The sequence below is a fragment of the Macrotis lagotis genome, chromosome 4 (genome assembly GCF_037893015.1).
Source record: "Macrotis lagotis isolate mMagLag1 chromosome 4, bilby.v1.9.chrom.fasta, whole genome shotgun sequence".
Taxonomy (NCBI): Eukaryota; Metazoa; Chordata; class Mammalia; order Peramelemorphia; family Peramelidae; genus Macrotis; species Macrotis lagotis.
In genome coordinates this window covers 98013888-98041866 of record NC_133661.1, presented here as the reverse complement: position 1 = coordinate 98041866, position 27979 = coordinate 98013888, and the positions used below count along the sequence as shown (strand labels likewise).

The following is a 27979-nucleotide window of genomic DNA, read 5'->3' as shown; positions in this document are numbered from 1 at the left end:
CCCCCCACCTCCTCAGGGCAACAGAGTTCACTCAACAGAAAGAGATTAGCTCCCTTCCTCCAGGCCAAGCCCAGGGTTCAAGGTCAACTCAGACCCTGCTGCTGAGGACCTCAAACACTCCAGAGAGAGCAACAAGTGCCCCTTACTGGCTGTCCCCTGAAATTACTAAGCCAAGTGAACAAAGCCTCTAGGATATTCAAAAGAAAACCTCTGAGAGCCAGGCCCCCAACACAACAATATCCTAGAAAGATGAAGGAAGTCCAGAGTAGAGGGTTGGCCATGGAGAAATACTTAGAAGAGACAGATTCTAACCCAGAGAGATCTAGTATTTCTGAGGAGAATATGTATTGGTTGGAGAATATGAATTGGTCTCCAACCCAGAAAGACTTCCTTGAAGAAATCAGGAAGGAGTTTAAAAATCAATTGGAAAAATTGGGAAAAGAAACTCAAGAGAAAATTAATATCTCACAACAAGAAAACAACTCGTTGGAAAATACAATTGGAGAATAACTCTCTCAGTTCTTCAATTGGGCAAATACAAAAAGAAAATGATTCTCTCAAAACTTCACTTGGGCAAATGGAAAACTCCTTAAAAACAGAATTGACCAACTGGAAAAGGAGTTGCAAAAGCTAAATGAAGAAAAATCTTCTCTAAAATAAGAATAGAATCAGTGGAAACGAATGACTTCATGAGACAACAAGATTGTGTTAAAGAAAATCAAAAGATCAAAAAATAGAAGAAAATGTAAAATACTTCATCAGCAAAACCACTGACCTTGAGAACAGATCAAGATGGGAGAAGCTGAGAATTATAGGCCTTCCTGAAAACACTGAGGAGGAAAAAAAGCCTGAACTTAATATAACAGGATTTAGTGATGGGAAATTGCCCTGATATCATGAAACCAGAGGGCAAAATAATTATTGAAAGAATACAATTCCCTCCAGAAAGAGATCCTAAAATGAAAATGCCAAGGAATGTTATGGCCAAATTCCAGAACTATCAGATGAAAGAAAAAATCCTGCAAGCATCCAGAAAGAAAAACTTTAAATACCAAGGAGCCACAATAAGGATTACACATGACCTGGCTGCAGAAACATTAAGGGATCAAAGGGCAAGCCCTTTGATCTCATTCCAAGGAATGAGATATTCCAAAGAGCAAGGGAGCTTGGAATGCAGCCAAGAATCCACTACCCAGTAGAGCCTTATCTTCCAGGGGAAAGGATGGACAATTAATGAAATGGGAGACTTCCAAGATTTCAAGATAAAAAAAAAACAGAGTTAAACAGATAATTTGGACATCAAACAGGTGGCTCAAGAGACACATGAAAAGGTTTAAAAAAGGGTAAAGAAAAAAACTGCTATCTAATAAGGTGAAACTGGCTATATACCCACTTCGGAGAAAGAGTCTAAAAAGTTTTGAGAATTGTAACTCTATTAGAGAGAAAATACAAAGCCAGAAGTGATGGACACTCATAACTTTTCTGTGACTCAGATAGAATGATTTAAAAACAATACCTCCTTTAAAAGGGGGAAAATAAGTAGAAGGGAGGATGGAGGGAGACTGAATGGGGTAAATCTCCTTATATCAAAAGGTACAAAAGACCTCTTGTAATGAGGGCAAGAAGGGAGGAGGGGAGAACCACCTGAACCTTCATCTCATCAGACTTGGCTTAAAAGTTAACGTAGCTCAGTTAAGAAACTTATCTTATCTTTCAAGCATTAAAAGAGGGAAAGGGGGATCTAATAGAAGGAAGGGAAGAAGGGGAAAAGGGAAAGGGGAAAGACAGGGGGGGGTTGATAAAAGAGGGCAAATAATGAAGGTGGAAGTATTCAGAAACAAAACACTGGGGAATATGGACAAAGGGAAAAAAGGGGGGAATGCAAACAGAAGGAAGATACCATGAAGGGCAATAAAGAGTTAGTAATTATAACTTTGAATATGAATAGGATGAATTCTCCCTTAAAAGTAAGCAAATATCAGAGTGGATTAAAAACCAGAATCCTACAATATGCTGCTTACTAGAAACTCATTTGAAGTAGAGAGATACATATAGAGTAAAGGTAAAAGATTGGAGCAAAATATATTTTGTTTCAACTAAAGTGAAAAAAGCAAGGGTAGCAATCCTTATCTCAGACAAAGCAGCTGCCAAAATAGAGATCATTAAAAAAGATAAGGAAGGAAAAAATGTTCTCCCAAAAGGTATCATAGACTATACTAAATATGTATGCACCCAATGGTATAGTATCCAAATTCTTAGAGAAGTTGAAAGAGCTATAGGAAGACATAGCAAAACTCTACTAGTAGGAGATCTCAATGTGCTGCTCTTAGATTTAGTTAAATCTAAAAAATAAATAAGAAGGAAGTTAAGGAGATAAATAGATTGTTAGAAAACCTACATATGATAGACCTGTGGAGGAAACTGAATGGGGATAGAAAGAAATATACTTTCTTTTCTGCAGTACATGGTACTTACACAAAAATTGTCCATATACTATGGCATAAAAACCTAATGATCACTTACAGAAAGGCAGAAATAGTGAATGCATCTTTCTCAGATCATAATGTAATAAAAATCATATGCAATACTGGGCCAGGGAGATATAGACCCAGAACTAATTGGAAACTAAGTAACTTCATTTTAAAGAATGAGAGGGTCAAGCAACAAATTAGAGAAAGAATTAATTATTTCATCCTAGATAATGACAATAATGAAACAACATACCAAAACTTATGGGATACACTCAAGGCGGCTGTCTTTAAATGCTTACATGAATAAATTAGATAAAGAAGAAATAAATGAACTAAATATGCAACTAAAAAATTAGAGAAAGAACAAATTAAAATCCCCCCAATTAAAAACCAAATCAGAAACTCTAAAAATTAAAGAAGAAATTAATAAAATCAAAAGCAAGAAAACTACTAACCAACAGCTGTTTCTATGAAAAATCCAATAAAATTGATAAACCCCTGAAAACCAAATTGCTAGTATCATAAATGAAAAAGTTGAATTTATCATCAATGAGGAGGAAATTAAAGTAATGATTAGGAATTCTTTTGCCCAACTCCAATAAATTTGACAATCTAAGTGAAATGGATGAATATTTACAAAATATATGTTGCCCAGATTAAATGAAGAGGAAATTAAAAGCCTAAATAACACCATCTCAGAAAAAGAAATTCAACAAGCTATTGTTGGACTCTCTAAGAAAAAAAATCTCCAGGACCAGATGGATTCACAAATGAATTCTATTAAACATTTAAGGAACAATTGGTTCCAATCCTATATAAACTCTTTGGAAAAATAAGTGAAGATGGAACTCTGCCTAACTTTCTATGACACAAATATGGGGCTGATACCTCAACCAGGAAGATTTAAAAAAGAGAAAGAAAATTATAGACCTAATCCTGATGAATATAGATGCAAAAATCTTGGATAAAATCTTAGCAAAATGATTACAACAAGTTATCACTAGGATAATACATTATGATCAAGTAGGATTTATCCCAGGAATGCAGGGTTGGTTCAATATTAGGAAAACTGTTAGTACAATTAATTATATCAATAACATATCTATCAGAAATCATATGATCATATCAATAGATGCTGAAAAAGCTTTTGACAAAATACAGCACCCATTCCTAATAAAAAGATTAGAGAGTGTAGTAATAAATGCTTTGTTCCTTAGAATAATAACCAGTATCTATCTGAAACCATCAACAAGCATTATATGCAATGGGGGTAGGCTTGAGGCATTTTCAATAAGATCAGGGGTGAAACAAGGATGCCCATTATCACTACTACAGTTCAGTGTCATATTAGAAATGTTAGCCTCAGTAAAAAGAGAAGGAAAAGAAATTGAAGGAATTAGAATAGGGAGGAAGAGACAGAACTCTCACTCTTTGCAGATATCATGATGGTATACCTAGTGAATCCCAAAAAGTCATCTAAAAAACTACTAGAAATAATTAACAACTTTGGCAAAGTAGCAGGATATAAAATAAACACTCATAAATACTCACCTTTTTTTATATATGACTAGCAAGATACAACAGAAAGAGTTAGAAAGAGAAATCCTCATTCAAAGTAACCTCAGACAAAATAAAATACCTGGGAGTCTATTTGCCAAGACAGACTCAGAAATTTTTTGAAAACAATTGCAAAACACTTCTCACACAAATAAAATCAGGTTTAAATACCTGGGCAAACATCAACTGTTCATGGAAAGGTCGAGCTAATATAATAAAAATGACAATTCTACCAAAACTAAACTACCTGTTTAGTGTCCCACCAATCAAAATTCCAAAAAAATTACTTTAATGAGTTAGAAAAAGTTGTAAGTAAATTTATATGGAGAAATAAAAAGTCAAGAATTTCCAGGGATTCAATGAAAAATAAGTGCAAAAGAAGGTTACTTAGCCTTACCAGATCTAAAATTCTATTTTAAAGCATTAGTCATCAAAACTGTCTGGTATTGGCTAAGAAGCAGAGTGGTGGATCAGTGGAATAGACTAAGTGCAATAGCAGGAAATGATTATAGTAATCTGTTGTTTGATAAGCTCAAAGAGTCCAACTACTGGGATAAAAATTCTCTCTTCAATAAAAACTGTTGGGAAAATTGAAAGTTAATATAGAAGAAACTTAGATCAGACCAACACCTCACACCCTATACCAAGATAAGATCCAAATGGATACAGGATTTAGACATAAAAAAAAATATTATAAGCAAACTAGAAGATCAAGTAGTAGTTTACCTGTCAGATCTTTGGAAAGGGAAGCAGTTTATGAACAAGGAAGTGATGGATAACATCATTAAAACCAAAATAAATAATTTTGGTTACATTAAATTAAAAAGCTTTTGCACAGACAAAACCACTGTAACCAAGATCAAAAGAAATGTATCAAATTGGGAAACAATTTTTGCAACTAGTATTTCTGACAAAGGACTCATTTTAAAATAGACAGTCAAATTTAAATTAAATTGTAAAAAAATTGTAAAAAATGTCAAATTTTATATTAAATTGTAAAAACTTGTAAAAAATGTCAAATTTTCAAAAAAAAGCCATTCCCCCAATTGAAAAATGGTCAAAGGATATGCAAAGGCAATTTACAGCTGAGGAAATCAAAGCAATCTGTATTCATCTGAACAATTGCTCCAAATCATTACTTATTAGAGAAATTAAAATTAACACATATCTCTGAGATACTACCTCCCACCTCTCAGACTGGCCAATATGACCAGAAAGGACAATGATTAATGTTGGAAGGGATGTGGGAAATCTGGGACACTAATACATTGTTGGTGGAGCTGTGAACTGATCCAACCATTCTGGAGAGAAATTTGGGATCATGTCCAAAGGGCATACCACTACTGGATCTATATCCTGAAGAGATTATGAAAAAAAGTAAAAACATCACTTATACAAAAAAAATTCATAATAGCTCTGTTTGTGGTGGCAAAGAATTGGAAAATAAGTGAATGTCCTTCAATTGGGGAATGGCTTAACAAACTCTGGTATATGTATATCTTGGAACACTATTGTTCTATTAGAAATCAGGAGGGATGGGAATTCAGGGAAGCCTTGAAGGATTTGTATGAACTGATGCTGAATGAGATGAGCAGAACCAAAAAAGCATTGTACACCCTAATAGCAACATAAGGGTGATGATCAACCTTGATGGACTTGATCATTCCATCAGTGCAACAACCAGGGGACAATTTTGGACTATCTGCAATGGAGAATGCCATCTGTAGCCAGAGAAAGAATTATGGACTTTGAACAAAGACCAAAGACTATTACCTTCAAATTAGAAAAAAAAACTTATTTTGTCATTTTGCTATCTCATATTTTATTTTTCTTCCTTAAGGATATGTTTTCTCTGTTATCACATTCAGCTGAGATTAATGTATACCATGGAAATAATGTAGAGCCTAACAGAATGCCTCCTGTGGGGAGGGGGAGCAAGAATGGGGGTAAAATTGTAAAACTCAAAATAAATACAATTTTTCTTAAAAAAATAAAATAAATAACCTTTTCAAGAAAAAAAGAAAGAAATTGGTTGATTAGTAGTAGGAATTGAGTAACTCAATATATAGAAGTAAATCATGACAACAATCTACTGTTTGATAAACCATAAGATCCAAGTCTTTGGAACAAGAATGCATTAGCTGACAAGTTAATAATTTTTCCAGGAAAACTAGAAAGCAGTCTTGCAACCTCTGGAGCAATATCTTTATGCCATATATGTGGTATGGATCTATAGCTGATATAATAAACAACTTAAGGAATCTTAGAATAAAGTTAGCTTTCAGGTCTATAGATAATGGAAGAATTTTTGTTTTTTGTTTATCAAACAAAAGATAGAGAGAATTGTGAGAGGCAAAATGTATAATTTCCATTTAATTGTTGCTGATATTCTGTCATGACTCCATGTATCATGGCAGACCAGGCTCTTCTGTGCTCCACTATCTACCAAAGTCTGTCTCAGTTCATGTTCATTTTTTTTCCCAGAACACTGTCTATCTATCTGATCCATTGATATCCTCTTTTCCTTTTATTCCAACATCAAGGTCTTTTCCAGTGAGTCCTATCTTCTGATCAGGTACCCAAAGTATTTAATCTTCAGGTCTCTATTTGACCTTCCAGTGGATAGTCTGAATTAATTTCTTTAGGTATTGACTGATCATTTTAGTTCTCTTGGAAAAAACTTGTCTTTCTAATTTTTATTTTTTATTTCTTTTCATTGTTCATTTAAGAAAACTTTCTTAATAGATGCTATTCTCAGGAATTCTGCATTCAGTTGGTATATCTTTCTGATTCTTCTTTACTTTTTGCTTTCTTTTTTTCCATCAGTTCATCAGACAACCATTTTGATTCCTTGCTCTTCTTTTTCTTTGGAATATTATTTGTAGCATCTGCCTATATATATATTGTAAAACTGTCCATAGTTCTTCAGGAACTCTGTCTACTAGATCTAATCCCTTAAATCTATTCATTGATTCTGCTTCATATTCATAAGGAATGTTATTTAGGTCATAATTATATGGACTTATGGTTTTCCCCTACTGTCTTCAATTTGTCTTTGCAATTTGAAACTTATGAGCTGAGCCTGTCAGCTCCATGTCTTCTAATTGTATAGACAGAGCTTTTTCTCTCTCCTTGACTACAAAGTACAAAATCAATCTGATTTCAAAACTGACTGGCTAGAGATGTCCATGTGTGGAGCTGGCTTTTGAATTGTTCAAAAAGAGGGTTTGTTGCAAATTGTGAGCTTGATAGAATTTTATTAATCTCTGACCCATCTCATTTTATACTCTAAGGCCAAATTTATCTTATTCCAATTATTTTTTTTATTTCCTACTTTGACATTCCAATCCTCTATGGTGAATGTGATATATTTTTAGGTGTCATTTCCAGAAGGTGTTATATCTTCATTGAACTGACCAACTTTTGCCTCAGTCATCAGTAGTTGGAGCATAAACTTTTATTATTGTGATATTAACAGTTTGCCTTCAAGTTAAACAACTCTAATTCTGTCATTTTTGAGACTATACCAAGTACTGCTTTTCTCACCCTCGTTTTGACTACTCTATTTCTTCTAAAGGCTTCTTATCCACAGTAGTATATGCAGTGATCACTTAAATTCACCCATTCCCATTCATTTAAGTTCACTAACACTCAAGATGTTAATATATAATCTTCCTAGCTCCTGTTTGATCAAATCCAGCTTACCATAGTTCACTGCCCTTACATTGTATGTTACTACACAATATTAATCTTTGCAGCATAAGACTTTGCTTTCATCACCAGACTTATCTGCAGCTAAGCTTCCTTTCAGTTTTTTCCCATTTTTGTCCTTAATTCTGGAGCTACTTGTTCTTGTTTAAAATACTGCTCTTCTAACATATAAAAGACTCATCTTTTGATGTCATATTTTTATTATTTTAAGATTATCTATGGGCTTTTCTTGGCAAATATACTGGAGTGATTTGCCATTTCTTTCTCTGGTGAATTATATTTGTCAGAAGTCTCCACTAAGACCCACATGAGTATTTCTGTTTGTTCTTCATTACATTGAGTCATGTATGCCCCTCCAACATCGCAAGATAGTGATCCAGGAGGCCAATAATATTTATTACATGAAAGTAAAAGAATTATGCGAAAACAAAAGAAATGCACTGTATATTGGAAGGAAGGCAGAAAATTGAGGGGAAATTTGCAGACAATTTCTCTGATAAAGCCTCAGTTCTCAAGAACTGAGAAATTGAGCCCAATTTATAGAAAAAGTCATTCCCAAATTAATATATGGTCAAAGGATATAAATAGGTAGTTTTCAGAAGAAGAAATCAAAACTTATCATTAGATAAAAAATGCTCAATCACTAATAGAGAAATCCAAATTAAAATAACTCTGAGATACCACTATATATCTATAAGATTGGATAACAAATACAAAGGGGAAAATAACAAATGCTGGAGGAAATATAGAAAAATAGGTTCGTGAATGCATTGTTGGGTGTGCCAGTATGGTCCAACCATTCTGGAGAACAGCTTAGAAATATGCACAAAGGGCTATAAAACTGAACCTATCCTTTGATGTAGAAATACCAAATAGGTCAAAGGAAGGCCCAAATGTTCAAAAATATTTATATAGCTCTTTTTGTGGTGGCAAAGAATTGGACGTTTTGGGGATGCTCAGTTATTGGGTAATGACTGAAAATACTATTGTTCTCTAAGAAATTGTGAAGAAGATGGTTTTAGAAAAACCTAAGAAAATTTATATGAACTGTTGGAAAGTGAAGTAAGCAGAAGTAGCATAATATTTTACACAGCAATAGTAATATTATGATAGTAATCAGGGGTGCCTAGGTGGTGCAGTGGATAGAGCACCAGCCCTGGAGTCAGGAGTACCTGAGTTCAAATCTGGCCTCAGACACTTAATAATTACCTAGCTGTGTGGCCTTGTGCAAACCACTTAGGCCTATTTGCCTTGCAAAAAAACCTAAAAAATTAAAAAATCAAAACTATAATAGTAATCAACTGTGAAAACTTAGCTATTTTAACCAACTCAATGATTCAAGCCAATTTTATGAAAAATGCTGATGAATTCTGAGTGTTTACTGAATCATATTTTTTCACTTTATTTTTCTTTCCATTTTTTTGGCAGAATAGTTAAGAAGCATATTGTATTCAGACTATATTTGTTAAAAATTGCTATCCTCCCCACTGTAAATTACTTTAACTGTATAATGAGTATCATGTTGTTTGTTTTCTCAATGAGTAGGGAGAGGTTATTTCCATGAGTGAAATAGATTTAGAAACTCAGAATTAAAAACAACTGTTGAAAACATTTTTAAAATGATAATTCTTGAAGGAACTGTAAGAATATAGGTATATTAATGCATTGTTAAAAGAGTCATGAACTGGTTTTGCTGTTCTGGAAAACAATTTATAATTATGTCCTTCTTGCTGTTCCTGAACCACACACTACATCTATGGGTTCTGATAACTTTTTCAGTCTGCTCCCCATGCCTCCCTAGAATGCTCTCACTCTTTCTCTCTGCTTCCTCATTTCCTTTAACTTTCAGCTAAAATACCATATTACTTGACTTCTTTCCCAGCCTCTCATTTATTGTGCCTTTTCTATTTTAATTATTTCCTTTTGATCCCACATATGTTTTTTCTTTTTAATATATTTGTTCATTCTATCCAGAGCATGTACAAAAATAATTGACACTTTATAGTTAATAAATGAGCTTAAAGAGATGAGCTGAACACATCTATAGTATTCTTAACAGACCATCATCAATCAGTGTAGAAGCCATTTGACCGCTTACCTCACGTTGATGTCAATCAGTCCCTATCTGAAATTCCAACTGAAGAAGAGGTTTTTGAATGTCATTAGGCTCCTTTCAAATGGCAAAACATCTGGTGCTGATTCTATTCCAAATGAGATCCACAAGTTGGGCAGTCCTCTGCTCATCCCAAAACTGACTAAAATTATCCAGGTTATATAGCATGAAAAGGTTATCCCCCAAGAATTCAAGGATGCCTTTATTACCCATCTCTATAAAGGTAAAGGGAATAGATTGACCTGTGACAATCACAGAGGTGTTTCTCTTTTAGTCATTGCTGGTAATATTCTTGCCAGACTCCTCAATAGGCTGATCCTTCACCTAGAAGTTGGTCTCCTTCCTGAGAGTCAGTGGAGCTTCAGAAAAGGTAGAGGGATAGTCAATATAGTGTTGCTGCCTGACAACTCCAGGAAAAATGCCAGGAACAGAACAGAGGTCTGTATACAACATTTGTACATCTGACCAAGGTTTTGATACTGCCAGTCACATGGGTTTATGGAAAATTATGTTAAAATTTGGTTGCCTGGGAAGTTCATCAGAATTGTATGGCACTTTCATGATGGTGTGCATACCCCGGTTCTGGATGGTGAGTAATGCTCTCAAAATTTTCCAGTCACCAATGGAGTGAAACAAGGATGTGTCCTTGCTCCCATGCTTTTTAGTATATTTTCAGCCATGTTATCAAATACTTTCAATGAGGATGAACATGACATCGAGATAAGTTACCACAATGATGGCAAATTATTTAACTTGAAAAGGCTACAAGCCAAGATCAAAGTGGAAGAGTGTTGGTGCAGGATCTTCTGTTTACAGATGACTGGCTCAATGCAGCCTCTGAAGCAGAGATACAACAAAGTGTGGATCGATTCTGTGCTGCTTGTGCTAATTTTTGTCTAAAAATTGACACAAAGAAAACTCAGGTGCTCCATCAACCAGCATAACACCATCCATATGTGGAACCATCGATTCCAGCAAATGGAGAAGTTCTGAATACTGTGGACAAGTTCATTTTCCTTGGCAGTGTTCTTTCCAGGGAGGTAATATTGACAATGAGGTTGACACAAGCATTACCAGAGCTAGCTCAGTATTTGGGAGGCTCTGAAAGAAAGTGTGGGAGAGAAGAGGTATTAGACTGATGATCTACAGAGCTGTTGTGCTGACCTCACTGCTATATGCCTGTGAAACCTGGATGGTGCACCAGCACCATTTCAGGAAACTGAATTGCTTCCATCTACGTTGTCTTAGGAAGATTCTGAAGACCACCTGGCGGGAGAAGCTACCAGATACTAAGATCCTTTCTCTAGCTAAACTCCTGGCAATCCAACATTACTTACAGAGTGCAACTATGATGGACTGGTCATGTTGTTAGAATGCCAGATGTATGCTTGCCAAAAATAGTATTTGATGAAGAACTCACATAGGGCAAGTGCTCACAAGGGGGTCATAAGAAGCAATACTCAGATTCCCTAAAGGTCTCATTGAAGAACTTTAGAATTGAATGTACAGCATGGGAGACACTGGCACAGGACTGCCCAGCATGGCATGCCCTCATCAGTGAGGGTGCTATACTTTATGAGGATGGCAGAATTGAAGTAGCTCAAAAGAAATATGACACACATAAGTTTACAGTCCCCACCTCAGGTATACACATGGACTATTTTTTCTCAAGCTGTGGTAGATGATTAGTCTGATCAGCCACAGTTAGACACACTGTAATTTGTCTCAAACATAATGGTGTCATTTTGGTCATGGAACTTTTATTAGAAAGGGATAATGAATATATTTAAAGAACTTAAAGGATAAAGATAAATAAATTACAATGTGAAGTATAATATAATGAGAACATGTAAATCAAGCAAAGAACTATTGCTGATCCTCTAACAATGGAAGGATAATTTCTGATTGGGACATTGCAGTTAGTGAGGGCTAATTTTGATGAACCCTACAAATTCAGCATTTTATCAATCTGACACTTTCCTTATTCTGTGGTTTCACTGGTTTATGCTACCTGATGAAATGCACATTCTATCATGACTACATCTGTTAAAAATTGCTCTTCTCCATTGTAAATATTTATAGAGGATAACCTTAATAGCTTAAAGCTATCAAAAGTTTATTCAATAGCTATAAATGAAGGCCTTTTGTATATAATATAATGCAGAAAAAGAGGAATTAAGGTATTGACCTTTGATGGAAATATTTGATGTAGAAGTTATCTTATATTTCTATCATTTATAATCAGAAGAACTGTAGATATTGATTGCCATAGTTTTCCTTGACAATAATTGTTTCTGAAATAAGGGACATTTCCTACAAATACTGACACTTTAAGTGAAAATAATTGCAGGAATGTAAAATGTAAAACCTTCCCTGACAAATAGCTTTTTAATGGAGTCACTTAGGAAATCTATTGAAAATTGCTTGTGTTTTGTCTCTGTATGCTAGTATGTCCCTTGAAACATTATATTCTGACAAATGTTCTAGAAAGGGAAATTACTGTTTTAAACATTATATATATTTTGAGAAGTTATTTTTTAATCAATACAGAAGTTTTATAGAGCTAATGATTTTGTTTCTTCTTTACCTGCTAATGAGAATTTGGAAAATGTTTATTTTCTATGACAGAGAACTTAAAGATATATTTAAAACATCCTCTAGATTAGCAAATGTATTTTCTTCAAAATGAAACTTAAAATTATTATGGACTTGAAATCTGAGCACAAAGTATACATTGTTTAATGACAATTTAGGGATTTTTACTCAGGAAAGAATGTCATTAGTTTCCTGTTTTACCATGCATTTATTTCCACATGAGTTATACCAAATAAACAAAGATACATTTTAAATCATTTCATCTTCTGATCCTATACTTTTATCCAAAGGAGTTTAGAATATTACATACCAAGAAATTTAAGGTATTGTCTTATCTGAAGGCCTGTGTTTCATAGGTTTGTTTATTTAAAGCTGGAAAGACACATTGAGAACACCAGGTTCAATCTCTTCATTTTACAGATAAGAAATCTGAGTATCAGAGAACTACTGGGACTTGCCTAAGGTCACTCACATTTGAATTCAGGACCTCAATACAAATTCATGATGCTTTTCAGTATAACACATTTAATTCTATTTCATGATGGATAATGAATTTAGGACCTTATTTTAGAGACATAAAAAATGAAGAGGTTGTGCATCATATAGTAAGATTGTGACAAAACTTTACTTTCTATAATCTGAATCATGTGCTTTATTCATTTGAAGGCAAAACCTTTTTATAACTTATATTATCAATACTTTTTCATATTTGCAAAGGTTGTTGAAAGGGATTCTAGTTAATCACTTGCTCCTGGTATCCAATAATGTAATACAAGTAGTATTTACAATTTTTAAGGAAAGTTTAATAACAATACAGCTCTGGCATGCTTGACTGCATCCATTGATCTGTGATTGCATCAGTGGGGATTTTCCTACCAGAGTGGACACCACAACTTATTCCCTCTCCTGTGGTTGGACTCTTGTCCATTACCTTCTCTTCTTTATCCTCCAAGTAACATTCAGTCAATGTTCTGGCAATTTTCCTATTATTTCTATAAGCATTAATTAAATATATTTCCAGTGAAGATCGCAAATTATCCCTTGCACTTGCCATATAAGATTGCAATTTTCTACTCATATATCCCTGTGATGATACCCCTTCCACCATTTCTGTTATATAATTTTTGTATAATAAAGTGTTATGGGCTTATCTCTTTGGGTGGCCATTGACCTTAATTTCTTTGGAGACTGTGGTGTTTCATGACTTGTAACCATATAATCAATCATTAACATTTCTAAAGCATCTTCTAGGTGCCAAACATTATGCTAAGCTTGGAGGATTCAGAAAGAGGGCAAAGATGGTTCCTGCCTCAAAGGAAGAATAATCTAATGAGGGAAACAATAAATAAATAAATACAAACAAATGAGTTAGATGTAGGATAGTGGAAATTCATTAATAACAAGGCACTAAAATTGGGAAGTTCAAAAAAGGGTTCACATAGTAGAATGGATTTTTGTTGTGATTTAAAGGGAGCTGGAAAGCCAATAAATGGAGATGAGGAATGAGAGTATTCCAGGCAAAAGGGGACAGCAAGAGAAAATTTCAAGAAGTTTGTTCATGTAATAACAAAAAGAAGAATATCATTAAATAGAATAGTATCTAAATGGAATAATGTTTATGAAGACTGAAAATATTGGGAATGCAGACTAGGTAGGTTATGAAGGACTTTGTATGCCAAATGGACCATTTAGTATGATACTGGAGGCAATAGACAGTGCCTAGAATTTATTGAGTAGGAGATTGACATGGTTTATCTGTGCTTTAGGAAAATCAATTTATTGGTTGAATGGAGGATGGATTAGAATGGAAAGAGAGTTGAGATATGCCAACCCACCAGAAAGATATTGCACCAGGTGTGAGGTCATGGAGGCCTGCACCAGACTAGTGACCATGTCAGAGGAGAAAAGGGTGAATGTATTTGAGAGGTGTTGTGAAAGTGATATCTAGAACTGTGGCAACAAATTGATATAATGGATTGAGAGATAGTGAGGAGTTCAGGCTACAGAAATTTCAAAGAAGAAAAAAAGCTGAGAAAAGTTTATTGAATTTTGCAAATGAAAGATCATTGGTGACTGGAGAGAATAGTTTTGGAGAAATGGTAACATTAGAAGCTGGATTGCAAGGAGTTAAGAAGATAATAATAAGAGAGAAAGTGGAGACTTATTTTAGATGACTTTTTCAAAGTGTTTCATCATAGAGTTCAGAAAAGATATGGAATAATAATTAGTGAGATAGAAAGAGCAGGTGGAGATTTTTTAAGGACAGAAGAGACATGAACATGCTTATAGGCATTAGAGAATGAGACAGAAGAAAGTGAAAGATTGAATATAAATAGCAGAGTAGGGATAACAGATTTGGGAATTTTTTGGAGGAGATGGAATGGAATGGTTGAGCTCATAGTTGGTTGAGCATATAGACAGGTTAGACTTGGAAAGGAGTAAGGTCTTCATCCAGTGAGGGAGGATGAAGGAGGAAGTGTAGGCAGAAAGCAAATGAGTGACATGAGATGAAAAAAAAAGGTGACATAAGGGAACTCCTGCTGGCTATAAAATATGAGTCAAAATTCTCTTTCAAGAATGTGGGCAAGAGAGGGACCAAAAGAAAGTTTGAGAAGGGATGAAAAGGTTTGGAAGAGCCACTGTAGAGACTGAGATGGTGAACTAATAAGGCAGATATATAAGGATTACCCAGCTGAGGCCCAGTTGAAGTTGTAAAACATAAATTTGCAGTTAAATCCAATCAGAATGGTTGCATGATTTTCTGCACCTTCATTCAGTAGCATATGCTTGCACTGAAGACAAGTACAAATGATAGTAGAGATCCAAAAACTAAGACTTGGAAAGGTATACTTGGCAAAATGATAAAGTGAGCTAGAAATGCACAAAAGAGTGTAGAGTTGATTTATCAGAAGGTCAAGGTGAAGAAAAGAGGAGAAAGTAGATAGTTCAGAGCAAACCAATACCTTCAACCCCTCTGGCCATTTTCCCTGAATGAAATTTTTGTAAGAGAATACAAAGGGAGAAGTGAAAATCCAATAGTTTATGATCAAATAAGAGAGTTTTAGAAATCTTGACCATGGAAGTGGTTCATTTTGGGTGATGGCAAGTTGAAAGGTTTGGACATATTTTGAGAGGGTAGTAGCTCATGGGAAGTGAGTAAGCTAAAGAATTAGTGGTTTGAGTTTTTGAGGGAGAGTCGATATGTATTTTGGAGGCCCTTAGTAAGAAGCACGTGTTGAAGAAAGGAGAAAAATTGCATCATGTACCATAATCAAAGAGGAAATAAGGGGAGTGACTTAGAAATCTAGATGGCATCTATCAGGGCTTTGGGTAAAAGATTTGAATTGCATGAACTGCAAAGTAGGAAAGGTTACTGAGTGATAAAGGTACGTGAAGAACCTAGAAGTGGCTGTAGAGAAAAGGAAAGTTCCAATTTCCCCATCTTTATCAGGGAGTTAAAGGGAATGAATAAAGGTAATGTCAGTAATAGAAAGGTTAGCCAGGGAGACTTTGCCCTCAGGGGAGAGCCAGGTTTCAGTAATAACTATATATAGCATCAATGAAAACCTGTTGTTAAAAAGAGGAATGTTTTATCAAGAAGTGTGAGTTCCATAAAAGTATTCCACCATTTCTCAAAGGCAATTTAGGCTATGGTTTCAATACTATGCTTCAATTCTAGATTCAGCTCATTGTCCAGGAATAATGTCTATTTGAAATATGTGTATTGGTGGCTCAATTCTATGGATGGTCCATCTAATTCTATAACATAGTTTTCTTCCTCTGTTCTTATTCTCTCTCTCTCTCTCTCTCTCTCTTTCTTTATTTCTCTTTCCCTCCTCTCAATACATCAGGTTTTGTGGATTCAGTTATTATATCTCTAATATATTTGAAATTTAAATCCCTTTAGCAGTGATGAGGGGTACTCATAAGAACAAATAACAAAAATAGATATAAAATGTCAAAAATAATTTTATTTAATAAAACATGAATGCATGTGTATATGTTGAAGATGCACAAGAAGTTTGCTTAAGATCATGGAAAGTCTGTTATTCTGTTTTGATGTAATTTTCTTTAGACTTAAGATTTCATTTATACTGCCACTGTCAAGATTGATATGATTTCTTTGTCTAGTATTATGCCTACTTGTTGGACAAGGATCTCACATTTAGAGAGCCAAGGACTAAATGAATTTGTGGTCTTCCCCTTTTCTACCATATTGCTGCCATCACTGCCAGAAAGAGACTATTTTTAATTTTTTTTCATAATTTGTAATGATAAAAGAATTCATCACCAAATACACAGTCTACTATTGAAATTTTTCTCAATTATTCTTAGGTTGAATGGTGCAGATATAGTTTTTCCTCCAATCATCTCTCTCTCTCCAATATCTTAAGCATATATGTATGGTTATTAGGTCAATATACAGTGGTTTTAATTTTAATTAATTTGTCAGTAATATGAATTATCATTCATACATACCATATTACATTGGCAGAAATACTATTATGGGTCTGGAAGATGGCTCCTAATAAGAAGATGGGATTTAAAGTTTGACTTGCCTAGATAATTAAATTTTATCTTCTTTATTTTTAGTCAGCAAATTGAAATCAGGAATAATGAAAATTGCATGACAAAATTATTAAAATATAACAAGCACATCAATATCAAGTTATAATCCATTGGAAAATGAGGACATATAATGTTAAAAGGTTTTTTAGAAACCAAAATTATTTGTAGTATATTTGGCATAAATATAATTTAAACTGACCCTGGCTCTTTGTTTTCTCTTCTGCCTGTGGTTGTCATCTGTTAGCTTTTGAATGGATGTTCCTTTATAGGAGATAATTCACTGTAGCTGTCATCTGATGATTCTAATAAACAATCTACCCCTTGACCACTTTAATATTTATCATCTATAAGAGAAAACTAAATAAAAGAACTAAATATTTGTCTTTTGTCTATTTGCTCTTTCACACAGATTTACTGCATAGTGCAAAAGAGACTTTTTTGTAACATCTAGATAGTTTAGAATTATATAAATGCTTCCAAAACCTCAACATTTATTTTCACTCACCCACAGTCTTATCAAAGTTGTACCATACCCATTTGAAACTTTCATTGGGTCTTATTTCAATTAGCCCTTCAGAGGTAGTTGATGGCACAGTAGTTAAGGTTCTTCTTGTTTATTGTTCTTGTAATTTCAGTTGGGTCCAACTCTTTGTAACCCCATTTGGGGACTTTGTGGGTAAAGATTCTGGGGTGGTTTGCAATTTCTTTATCTAGCTCATACAGATAAGGCATCTGAAACAAACAGGGTTAAGTGACTGGCTGACATGACTAGAAGTGTGTAAAGCCACATTTAACTTAAGGTCTTCCTGATCTAGACTCAGCACTGAATTCCATCGAACCTCCCATCTGCCCCAAGGAATTAGGAATACCTGAGTTCAAATACAGCCTCAGACACGTAATAGTTGTGTGACCAAATACATATCATTCACCATTTGTTTCATTTTCCTGAACTGTAAAAAAGGTTGTAGTAAGGATCAAATGAGATATTTACAAAAATTTCTTAGCCTAGTGATTGATACCCAATAGGGACTATATAAATAATTATTCTCTTTCCACCTGCTAATATTTTAAATGATAGACCTGATCAAATAGAAAAGTGTATATGTTATATCTGAGATATATCCTGATAACTTTTTAATAATACGTCCATTTCTAGCAAAACAAGTCAATTCTTTCTAAAACAAATTGACAAAAATATAAATGTCAAACCCAAATTGAAATAGAAAACTCCTTTCATCTGGTAATATGTACCTGTGAGTTTTGGGGGACTTTTCTGTCTATTAAAGGGACTAAGATGGATATAGAAAACATCCACATTTAAAAGAGTTCAAAGTGATAAATACATAATATGAATAAGCTGAAAAAAGCAATTTTGATGGTAAATATTAATAAATAACTTGGAAACTGTCATGTAGAAAGAGTACAAGTTTTTCCCCAATTGATATCAATTTTCAGAAGAAATCAAAGCTATCAATATTCAAATAAAAATGCTCTAGATTACTAGTAATTAGATATATGAAAATTAAAGCAATTCTGTGATACCACCTTATACCTGTCGTGACTCTAACTGTGTGACTTTGGGCAAGTCTCTTAAACTCTGTTGCCTCGCATCCAGAAACATCTCCCATTGTCCTGAATTGAAGCTCAAGCATCAGTCCACTGGAAGCAAGTGGCTCTGAAGGAGAAAGTGAAGCTGGTGACTTAGCACAGCATCCCCCACACTCAAATCCAATTCAGCTGCTTGTCATGGCCTCACCTCCCTCTTGTTGTGGTCTTCTTGGAAAATGAAAGACAAACAGTATACCTATGTGTACCTAATTTTTTACATGCCATCTCTCTTATTATATGAACTCATAAGAACATGAAAGAAAAGGAAAACAAGAAATATTAAAGGGGATGTAGAAAATAGATACACTAATTCATTATGTTTAGAGTACAGGTTTTAAAAGCATTTTCATATAATCATTTGATTTATATATCAATTCCATGAGTAAGTGATTTTATGCTAATATTATAGATGAATGAAATATTGTCTGACACCTTAAATGATTGCCCAAAGGCCAAAAAATCTATTGTAGTTAGGGCAAGAATGAAATTCTTGCAATTCAGAACTCTTTCCTGTATGCCAAAAATTGAGACAGATTAATTAAGTGACTAAACCATAAGGAAATGTAAGTTGTGAGGCTAAATTTGAACTCCAATTTTCTTTACTCTAACCCCAATCTCTAATGTTCTTTGCCAACTAGCTCTCTAAAGGCAGCCCATTTTGTTTTTTGAATAACATTAATGGTTAGGAATTTTTTTTTTCTTTACCTAAATCTTACATTTACTTCTCAAGGATCCTAAAGGCTTGTAACTATTCTAATAGATGGGGATAAGTAAGAAAGATATTTCATCTATAGGGAACAGCTTAAGCAAGAACATAGAAATAGAAAATTGTAGAATCTATCATAGAAAAAAAAACAGATCTGTGAAATAGGTTTGTGAAAGGAAAGAAGAGCATATCATAAGTTTAAATTTTAGAAGAATGAATCTTCTCAGTGATGATCTTGTGTTATCAAGAAAAAATAATCTATTTATGAATCTAGATATACTTTTGTTCTATTAAGACCTAAGGTGGGGCTGCTAGGTGGTGCAGTGGATAGACCACCAGCCCTGGAGTCAGGAGTACCTGAGTTCAAATCTGGCCTCGGACACTTAATAATGACCTAGCTGTGTGGCCTTAGGCAAATCACTTAACCCCATTTCCTTGGAAAAAAAAAAAAATAAACCTAAAAAAAAAGAAAAAAGATCTAAGGTAAAAGTATTTCTTCAAGTTTTGACTATAAAAAGGGATTGAAAAGTTATTTGCATTTGGATAGATGAGATATTACTATATTATTAGCTAACATTAAGGAAAGAAAAATTCTTTTGGATCATTTGAGAGTCTTAAAGTTATGTGTCAATGTTTTATTCTTTGGAATTCTATATTATGTATAATGTGTACATTTCTTCTTTATTTAAGAATGAATGGGGATGATAACTATTACAATGAACATATCTTTGTTACTCAAAAATTATTCCCCTGCTTTTTAAATGAGATTTTATAAACTGTATCTGAAAGGATCTTTAGATATTAGATTGGGAAAACAATTGAGTCAGTCTTTTATAGGGCATATTTCATCCATTTTAAGTTTTGAATAAAATTCTTATTAGCCTACTCTTATATATGTGAAGAAAATATCATTGATATCCTATTGTTTGATGGTAAAGGATGTACAGAATTCTGACAACATAATCATTTGCAAATATTTATGAAGATCTACCTATGATTAGTGATTTTTAAATCTATACTTTTAAAGCATGATAAAAATTAACTTCCTGTTGTAAAAACAAGTGTTTTAAAAATAGTGCAAATTTTATAGTATCTTAGAAATCCAAAGGGAAAGAAAAGACTTACTAAATTTTATACTCACTTTGCTTTTCATTTGATTTACAGATTGCATTCTCACAGCACAATACTATCATGGATCTTGTGCAATTCTTTGTCACCTTCTTCAGGTAAATTGCTTTTGCTGACTTTTGACTTGTTAAGCCTGCATTATGATTTATGTCCTGTCAATATGTTATGTAATTTGGAATTCTTTAACCTTAAAATATCATACTTCATGCCTTGAAAGGATTTATTCAATTTAAATGCACTCCTCATCGAGCATAGGAAATCTTAAACTCTAATTTCCCTTGTCCTATAGAAGATCTTTTTGTTCCATAATATAATGAGGAATAGTTTTTTTATGGAAAAGAGTTTGCAGAAATATGGGTTCTCTAGCCTAGATAATTTGTAGGCAACTTAATTAAATGATTACAAACTGCCTATATTTCAAGTACTATGAGTAGTCACACTTAAGTTAATTCAGGTAAACCTAATTCAAATTTTATTGAATTCCTACTATGCTAGACCCTGTTAGAAACAGAAAAGAAATAATTTCATATAATCTCTACCCTCAAGAAGTTTATAATGTAGATATACTAAATGTCCTGTCAAATCAGAAATAAGAGAATCATAGAGATGAAAAGAATATAAGGGGCTTTGTGGTTCAACTGGAGCAGGAAATATATGTTTTCTTAAATACACTTGAGAAGTGGTTAGCCAGTCTTTGTGTGAAAACTTCCAGCAAGAAGGATCAAGCAAACTTCTTAGGCAGCTTATTCTGTGTTTGTGACCATAGAATTGTAAACTTTTTTTTTCTTTCCCCTCATCAACTTCCACTCATTGCTCCTACTTTTTCTCTCCTGAGATAAATAGGAAAAAAAAATCAAAGGGTACTTAGAGATAAGTGACACTTGTTCTATTTGAGGACAGCTTTCATGTAACCACTTCTCAGGTGTGTTAGAGAAAACATATATTTTCTACCCTGCTTGGACTGCATAGCCCCTTATTGTGGCCTTTTGAACTCTATGATTTTCTTATCTCTGATGTAGCAATACATTATATAATTCTGGAGGGTAGGGATTACATGAAATTATTTTCTGTTATTAATAGGGTTTTATATAGTAGAAATTCTATAAAAATTGAAATAAATTAACAAAATTTTCTTAAAGATATTTGAGCTGTAGAAGACTATATAGAGTCATTCATTCTTTCATTCAGCATTAACTACAAGAAATGCATTAAGCATCTACTCTGTACTGTATGGTGTGGATAGAGTTCAGTCAGGAAGATGTGTTCATATCTTGCTTTTGATACATACTGGCCGGTGACCCTGGGCAAGTCTCTCAATGGCAATTTTCTAATTAAATGTTCATGCTCAAGATTTTCATGAATGGAGGAAGTTTTTCATGGGATGCTCCCTATACCAATGAAATCAATGCACATTGATGCACATAGAGATAAAGACAGGTGGGTGTATGTGTCTGTGTCTGCATATGTCTGTGTATGTGTGTATATGTATGTAATCATTGGATATTTAGTCATGGAAATGACTTTTTAAAGATCATCAAGTTCATTTCATTTTTTAGATGAAGAAATGGAATCACAGAGGTGTGGTTACTTACTAAGTCATCCAGTAAATATAAGAGACAGTAACTTCATTCAGGTCCCTCTAACTTCAAGTCCACCAGTATACCAATAAATATCCAGTCCCCACTTTTAGGAGCTTAAAATCTGGTAAGGGGAAATGAAGCATAAGCACAGATAATTATAATGCAAAATAATAATAACTCATTTACATAGAACTTTATAGCTTCCAAAGTATTTTCCTCACAACAAACCTATTAGTATTTTATCCCTATTTTCTAGATTAATAAATGGGTTTATTTAACCTAAGGTCAAGGGGACAGTTTTTGTAAAGTTGAGAGTTGAAGTTAGGTTTTTTTTATGTTAAATACATTGTTATTCATTAGTCACATGAGATTCATAAAAAAATCATCTTAATCATACTATCTCCATTATATTCCTTTTCTTGGTATACAATTTATTTAGGAAAATGATATTTATAAGAACAAAATATCATTCCATTGAAATAGTAAATTTTTACTTAAATTTTAAATTTTTCTTCTAAAAAGATTCAATTGCAGAAATGATCTAAATCAGATTGGACATTTTGTACCTTTGTAATTCTGAGTAGAAGTGAACCCTTTAAAGCCATTAGTTGAATTACAGTATGTTTGTGGATACTAATAGAAGTTATAATTGAATGAATATTCCTGATGTATAAAAATAGAACTATTCTTTGATACAGAATAATGTTGGACTGAACAATTCTGAAAAGTTCAACTATCTTATAAAAATTCACAAAGTTGAATATATATGCAAATTACATAAATATGTTTAGGCTTCACATTTTGAGATTTTAAAATTGTGAGCTTCTTTAAATTCAATAGCTCTTTTATAAGGTAAAAGAAATTTGGTGTTAATGTGCACCTTGTCTTGGAGATGGTTCTGTTTATTTAGATTGTCATTAAATATGGAGGGAAGTAAAACGTTCTAATTATTGTGCAGGACAAAATATATTTGATAGGTTTTTTTGTCATTGAAATTTCTTCAAGCAATGAAATGTAAATTGTTTTAAGATTGTTTTATTGTTGAGGAATAAAATGCCCAGAATATTTTGAAGTTGATTTTTTTATATAATCACTAAATTAGAAAGTTTTTAAAGTAGGAAAAACATGCTGAAACTTATTGTTATATTAAAAATAAATTTTTACATCCCAAATTGATCTGAATAAATTTTGCTGAAGTATTTCACAGATATTATGAGGAAGCTTGGTAAGAGTGAAAAATTAGGCAGTACCTTTACCTTTAGTCCTTGGGTAGCAAGTTACACTGTAATAGTCATCTTTATGTCAGGCCAGTAATATATGCTATCCTCATTGCTACTACTGCTATTGACTTTTTTGTTATTAATGGTCAAGGTAAATATGAAACCTTTTGAGCCATGATTACAGGGAGATCATCTGTAGTCAGGGAAATTTCCCTGGCAAAATTGCCCTACACTTGAATGGCCCTAGCACTTAAGTTATTGATATGAATCTTTGTGTGAAGAACATACACAAACATTGCTGCAAAAAGTTTACTTTTAATTCTGAGTTGACCTATTTGGCCTCTGATAAATCATTTTCCTAAATATCAAATGATAGGACAAATATAATCTCTCTGGTCCTATACAAGTTTAAAAATTCTATAATTATTTCATAGAAGAATATAATACTAAGAAGTAATGAAACATCTTGAATTTGAAACCAAAGTATCAAAATATCTGCATTTTGAGTATATTTTAGTTATATTTTTTTAACTATGGTAAAAATATGCATTTCTATAAAAAAGATTATACATGAAACTGCAAATGTATTATATACAAATTCCTTTTCCTTTCAAATATACAATAAAATTGTCATTTAAATTTCCTTTTTTCTCCTCTTTCCTCCCCCACTCTTGCCCCAGCTAATATTAGACATATATGTGTATGTGTAAAATTATTCTATACATGCTTCTATTTTTCAGTTCTTGCTCTGGAGACAGACAGCATCTTTATATTTTTTATTGTTAATTTTAGTATAATAGACAAAGTAACTTATTCTTTCTAAATAATTCTTAAAATAATATTGCTGTTACTGTGTACAGTATTCTCTTGGTTCTGTTCATTTTGTTCTTCATTATTTCATGCTAGTATTTCCATGTTTTTTTTTCACAAAGCATTGAGCTCATCAGTTTTTATGGTATGGTAGTATTCCATGACAATCTCTTACCACAACTTTTTCAACCATTTCTCAACTGAAGGGCATCCCCTGTAATTTCCAGTTCTTTGATATCATAAAGAATACTGTTATAAACATTTTAGGACATAAAAGTTCTTTTCCTTTTCTGTCAGTCATCTTTGGAAATAGATCAAGTATTGGTATTGCTGGTCCAAAAGGCATAGATAATTTAATAACTCTTTGGACATAATTCCAGATTGCTTTCCAAAATGGCTGGATAATTTTGTAATTCCAGCAACAATGAATTAGTGTCTCAATTTTTCCATATCCTCTTTAATATTTGCCTCTTTTTCCTTCTATCAGTTTAACCAGTCTGGCAGGTGTAAACTAATAATCCAAGATCATCTTCTTTGATTAGAACATTAGATTACTACATTAGATTGCCACAAAAATGTATGTTAATGGGTGGTTCCAAAGCATGTGAACTTGAAAAGTTTTTTATCTTCTCAATTAATTGACGTATCATCTATTTTATTCCTCAAAATTACTTTCCCTAATAATTTTGACTATCTATGAAGTCTTCTCATAAAAAAATTACCTTGAGCTCAGTTCCTGGTTCATCATTAATAGCATTAAATTATTGAATTAATTCAATAATGCAATGACAAATAATTGAATGACATTAAGAGGATTTTAGTTGAATACATTTTTTCCAATTCCATAAGTATTTTATTGCAAGATCATTTTAGCCAATATTTCAATGAAAAAGAATTCAATCATTCTGATAAAACTGATGTTTCATTCAAATTGCTTGGATTCTTCTCTTTTCACTAGCTAGACAAGTCTATGAAAAAAGGAATAACATTTTTCAACTTGTTAATAAAGACATTTGGCAAAATTTGCATGTTCTTTGTGATTTGTAGGCAAAAAGAGCATAAAGTTATAAAAATGCCTTTAATGTTAAATTTTTCCCCTTTCATATTGTATAGAAATTGTTATCAGTTCAATGTCCAAAAACATTCTGAGCCCACAGAAGTGTCCATGTATCAGTGAATAAAACTGAGAGGAAGCTAGAGAGATCAAGTTCAATCCTCTCTTTTTTTCAGTAGTGTGGAATGAAAAAATGGAATGTAAGAGTTAAAATGATTTAATTCAATGGCATAATTAGCAAGTAATATTAAAAGAATCTAACAATTTTATTATACCCTAATCCTTCCATCCATGTACAAGAAAAATTATAAAGCAAAATAGTAATTTCATAAAAAAAGTAAAAGATGTTCTCCTGATGTGTCATATAGGGAAAAAAATAGAACAAAAATAGAAAGGGTCATAATTTTGATAAAAGGATAACCAAGAGAATAATGGTAATGAAAAGTTTACAAGCATTAGGGGTGGAAGATTGAAAATCTATATAAACATATCTGCTAATTCTTTTTTGGATTAAAATCTAGAAAATCTAAGTTTTAAAATGTTAATCTTAAAGAACCCCCCCCCCAAAGTTAAATATGATTGAAATCCTTCACCCTGGACACACAATACTCCATGGGATTTTAACAATATTATAATTAATATATTAACTACTCAAGATCAATAGTGTTGAAAGCCTAGAAACTGTATTTGACATACCACATGAAAACTTATTCACTAGAGTGGATTTACTGTGGTAATGGATGTTGATAGCACCATTATCAAGTAATAAAAGTAACACAACTAATATGTTTTATAGTAGTAGAGGACATTATTTCCCACGAAAGAGGAATTCTCAGAACACTTTAACCCAATAGAGTTGTTGTATGATAATAATGAAGTTTTATCTCACACTTCTATCTCTGATGAAACAACATTGACAGTGCTTCAACAATAGACAAGTTGAAATACTTCCATAAAAAGATAGTACTAATGATATCCCATCCCTTTCTTCTCATTTTTCCCTAGAGTAAAATAGATTTCTATACCCTATTAAGTGTGTATGTTATTTCCTCTCTGAGCCATTTCTGATGAGAATGAAGGCTCACTCATTCCCCCTCACCTTCTCCCATTCCACTCCATTGTAAAAGCTTTTTCTTGATTCTTATGTGAAATATCTTACCTCCTTCTTCCTCTCCTTTCTCTTCCTCCCAGTATTTCCCTTTATTGCCCATTGATTCCATCTTTTTTTCCTACATTTTACATTATATTCCTCTCCTTCCTATGCCATATATATATATATATATATATATATATATATGAGCTGTTAGAAGGAGTATATATATATATATATATATATATATATATATATATATATACTCCTTCTAACAGCTCTTATAAATGAGAAAGTTCATATGATTCATATGAGTTTTCAGTATCTTCCTCCCATGCAGGAATACAAACAGTTCAACATCATTAAGTTCCTCATAGTTAGTCTTTATATTCCACCCCCTCTATGGTTCACCAGAGTCCTGTATTTGAAGATAAAATTTTCTGTTCAGTTCTGGTTGTTTCAGTAGGAAAGTCTGAAAGTCCCCTGTTTCATTGAAAGTCCATCTTTGCCCCTGAAAGAGGATGTTCAGTTTTGCTGGGTAGTTGATTCTCAATTGTAAACCAAGATCTTTTGCCTTCCAGAATATCATATTCTAATCCCTATGAGCTTTTAATGTAGATGCTGACAGATCCTATGTAATTCTGACTATAGAGCCATGGTAGTTGAATTGTTTGTTTCTGGCAGCTTTAGTAATTTTCTCTTTGACTTGGGAGTTTTGGAATTTGGCTATAATAATCCCGGAAGGTTTTCTTTGGGTATCTCTTTCAGTAGGTGACCGGTGATTTCCCTCAATTTTTATTTTACCCTCTGCTTCTTTGATCTCGAGGTAATTTTGCTGTATTATTTCTTGAAAAATGAAGTCTAGGCTCTTTTCCTGGTCATGGCTTTCAGGTAGCCCGATAATTGTTAAATCATTTCTTCTGGCTCTGTTTTCAAAGTCAATTGTTTTTCCAATGACTTATTTCACATTTTCTTCTAATTTTTGTCTTTTTTGGAAGATTTTTAATTCTTCCTTATTTCTCGCAAAGTCATCAGCTTCCTTTAGTTCCATTCTGCATTTGAAGGAATTATTTTCTTCAGAGAGCTCTTCTATTTCCTTTTCCAACTGGTCAGTTCTGCTTTTTAATGAATTCTTCTCCTCATTTGCCTTTTGTTTTGCTTTTTGCCATTTTGGCCTAAACTGGTTTTTAACATATTATTTTCTTCAGTATTTTTTTTATTTATTTCACATAGCTGCTGATTTGGTTTTCATCATTTATCTGCATCACTCTCATTTCTCCTCCCAATTTTTCCTCCACCTCCCTTAATTGTTTTCCAAAGTCTTTTTTGAGCTCATCCATAGCCTGAGCCCATTTTCTATTTCTCTTGGAGGTTTTGGATATAGAAGCTTCTATTTTGTCATCATCTGAGTATGTGTTTTTGGTCTTCCTTGGGACCAAAGTAATTTTCTATGGTCAGATTCTTCTTTTTCTGTTGTTTGCTCATTTCCTCAGCCCAAGACTAATTTATAGCACTTCCAAGGCATTGGGAGGGGAACCCCACTGGAACCTTTATGCTCTCTTGCCTTTGTTTTGATATATAAATGACCACAGGCAAGCCCCTCTGCCCTGGAGCTGGGAGGAGGGTCCCTGCTCTCTTAATATGGAAGCCCAAACTACAACCTGGATCTGAGTGTGCAAACAGCACAGTCCTGCCCCAGGGAGAGCAGAGAGATTCCTGCAGTCTCCCCAGACCCCCTTAACATCTGTGGGCTGTGCTCTAGAGGTA

The 27979-nt window shown here is 33.3% G+C and overlaps 1 protein-coding gene across 2 annotated transcripts in view; it reads left to right on the top strand.

Annotated features, from left to right (window-relative positions):
* The window catches only part of ATRNL1 (attractin like 1), a 1271094-nt gene that overhangs the window by 649484 nt on the left and 593631 nt on the right, over nucleotides 1-27979 (top strand). For both annotated transcript variants that reach the window (XM_074233580.1, XM_074233579.1), the window contains exon 25: nucleotides 20495-20556. In XM_074233580.1, coding sequence (XP_074089681.1) covers nucleotides 20495-20556 — 62 coding nt within the window. The remainder of the gene's footprint in view (nucleotides 1-20494; nucleotides 20557-27979) is intronic.